Consider the following 2,290-nt stretch of genomic DNA (forward strand, 5'->3'; position numbering starts at 1 on the left):
ACCTGACTCTCACCTCCCCCAACCCCAGGTACAACGCCAGTATAGGTGACAACGAAAGTGACCAGGCCTCAGGTGCCTACATCTTCAGACCCAACCAACAGAAACCACTGCCTGTGAGCCGCTGGGCTCAGATCCGCCTGGTGAAGGTCAGGGACTAGGAATGATGAGTGGGCAGTTGGGAATGGGGGAGTTAGGGAGCCCAGGAGGGTGGTGGGCCATGTGTAGCGTGAGGGTAGGGGAGGATTTACTTTTCCTTCAGATCAGTGGACGAAGACCCACAGATCAGCGGGGGGAATATTTGACAGTCCTCCCATAGAGTTGATATTCATGGCTGGTTGTATGAGAGTCTCACCGTAGGACACATACAAAGCCATTCTCATCCGCTGTGGACATTTACATACTTAGTTTTAGAAATCGGGAGTGGGGCATTCCCACTTGGCCTGTGAATCAGGAGAGCCAAATATCACTGCTTGAAGAATTCACCAAAGTCTGTAGTAAGAGGAGCTTATATCTGGAGTGGATATTTGAGAGTCCACCCTTGGATTGATTGGGTTTGCGTGAGTCTCAGGGTGAATGCTTGTGGGTGCATCTGGCTAGGGACAGGGGTTTCCCAGGGCCTCTCATTGATGTTTGACTTTCATAGATGGCAAAACTCACATTTGTTCACATTCAAGAGCCTCGAATTTCATGTGAGTCCCTTTTAGATGAATGTCTGCATATCTGGGTCACTGTATTAGGATATAGTTGTGCCTGTTCTAACAGAGTTACCCAAATTAACTGTGAGTAGAATAAGATAGAAGATTCTTTTCTTCTAACAAACAGTCTGGCTGTTAGTCCAGAGAAGGTGGGGTAGTTCCATAATCACCCAGGACTTCCTCTTCTGTCTCATTGCTCTGCCTTCCCCAGTATTCAGTTTCCACCTCATGGTCCAAGATGGCTGCTAAAGCTCCAACCGTCACATCTGTATTTGAGTCAGTAGCAGAGTGACAGGGGCAAGGAACATTGTTGACACCACTTGGATCACTTTCTATGGGGCAAACTGTGGTCACTCAGCTACTGATAGCCTCAGGGAAGACTGGACAATGTAGTCTTTATCCTAGGTAGCCACGTGCCACGCTAGAATCGTATTCTGTGGGGCAATGGTGAACAGGAGGCATTTATGCCACACTCAAGAGTGATGTGGCAAGCCAGGTGCAGTGGCTCATGCCTGTAATCCCAGCACATTGGGAGACTGAAGCAGGAGTTCAAGACCAGATGGGAGCATTTGCTGATCAGGTGCCTACATAGTGATGCCCTGTCTCAAAAAAAAAAAAAAAAAAAAAAAAAAAGAAGCCGGGTGCGGTGGCTCATGCCTGTAATCCCACCATTTTGCGAGGCCCAGGCAGGCAGATCATCTGAGGTCAGGAGTTTCAGACAAGTCTAGCCAACATGGATAGAAACCCCATCTCTACTAAAAATACAAAAATCAGCCGGGGATGGTGGCAGGTGCCTGTAATCCCTCTACTTGGGATGCTGAGGCAGGAGAATTGCTTGAACCCAGGAGGCGGAGGTTGCAGTGAGCCGAGATCGTGCCACTGCACTCTATCCTGGGCAACAGAGCAAAACTCTGTCTCAAAAGAAAAAAGAATTATGTGGCAGTGACTAAAGGTTGACCCTGATGTAGGCTTTAATGGGGTTTATGGCCAGGGTGAGGGGACATTTGTAGGACTCACCTCTGCTAAGGTACAGGCTGACACCCACCTCACCTGTGTGCCTGCAGACGCCCTTGGTGCAGGAGGTGCACCAGAACTTCTCAGCCTGGTGTTCCCAGGTGGTTCGCCTGTACCCAGGACAGCGGCACCTGGAGTTGGAGTGGTCGGTGGGGCCGATACCTGTGGGGTGAGTGGCACAGGCTGGGAGAGGGGTGTGGAAGCAAGGGCAGAGTGGGGTTTATCCAAGGCTCACAACCTTGCCATCCCATTGGGTACAGTGACACCTGGGGGAAGGAGGTCATCAGCCGTTTTGACACACCGCTGGAGACAAAGGGACGCTTCTACACAGACAGCAATGGCCGGGAGATCCTGGAGAGGAGGTAGAGGGTGACTGAGAGCACTGAGGGGGTCGTTAGTGGTGTGTTGGGGCCCAGGGGTGGTGGGGGAATTTGCTGATTACATGAGCATGGGAGACAGAGGATGAAGGGAGAGTGAAGAGTGGGGGAGCCAGGCCGGGCGCGGTGGCTCATGCCTGTAATCCCGACACTTTGGGAGGCTAAGGTGGGCGGATAACGAGGTCAGGAGATCCAGACCATCCT

At 51.4% G+C, this 2,290-nt stretch overlaps 1 protein-coding gene across 1 annotated transcript in view; it reads left to right on the forward strand.

The window, feature by feature from the left end:
• The window catches only part of MAN2B1 (mannosidase, alpha, class 2B, member 1), a 24,727-nt gene that overhangs the window by 19,236 nt on the left and 3,201 nt on the right, over positions 1-2,290 (forward strand). The window contains exons 15-17 of the mRNA XM_011994949.1: positions 8-146; positions 1,760-1,878; positions 1,970-2,071. Coding sequence (XP_011850339.1) covers positions 8-146; positions 1,760-1,878; positions 1,970-2,071 — 360 coding nt within the window. The remainder of the gene's footprint in view (positions 1-7; positions 147-1,759; positions 1,879-1,969; positions 2,072-2,290) is intronic.

The sequence above is a fragment of the Mandrillus leucophaeus genome, unplaced genomic scaffold (genome assembly GCF_000951045.1).
Source record: "Mandrillus leucophaeus isolate KB7577 unplaced genomic scaffold, Mleu.le_1.0 Scaffold463, whole genome shotgun sequence".
Lineage (NCBI taxonomy): Eukaryota > Metazoa > Chordata > Mammalia > Primates > Cercopithecidae > Mandrillus > Mandrillus leucophaeus.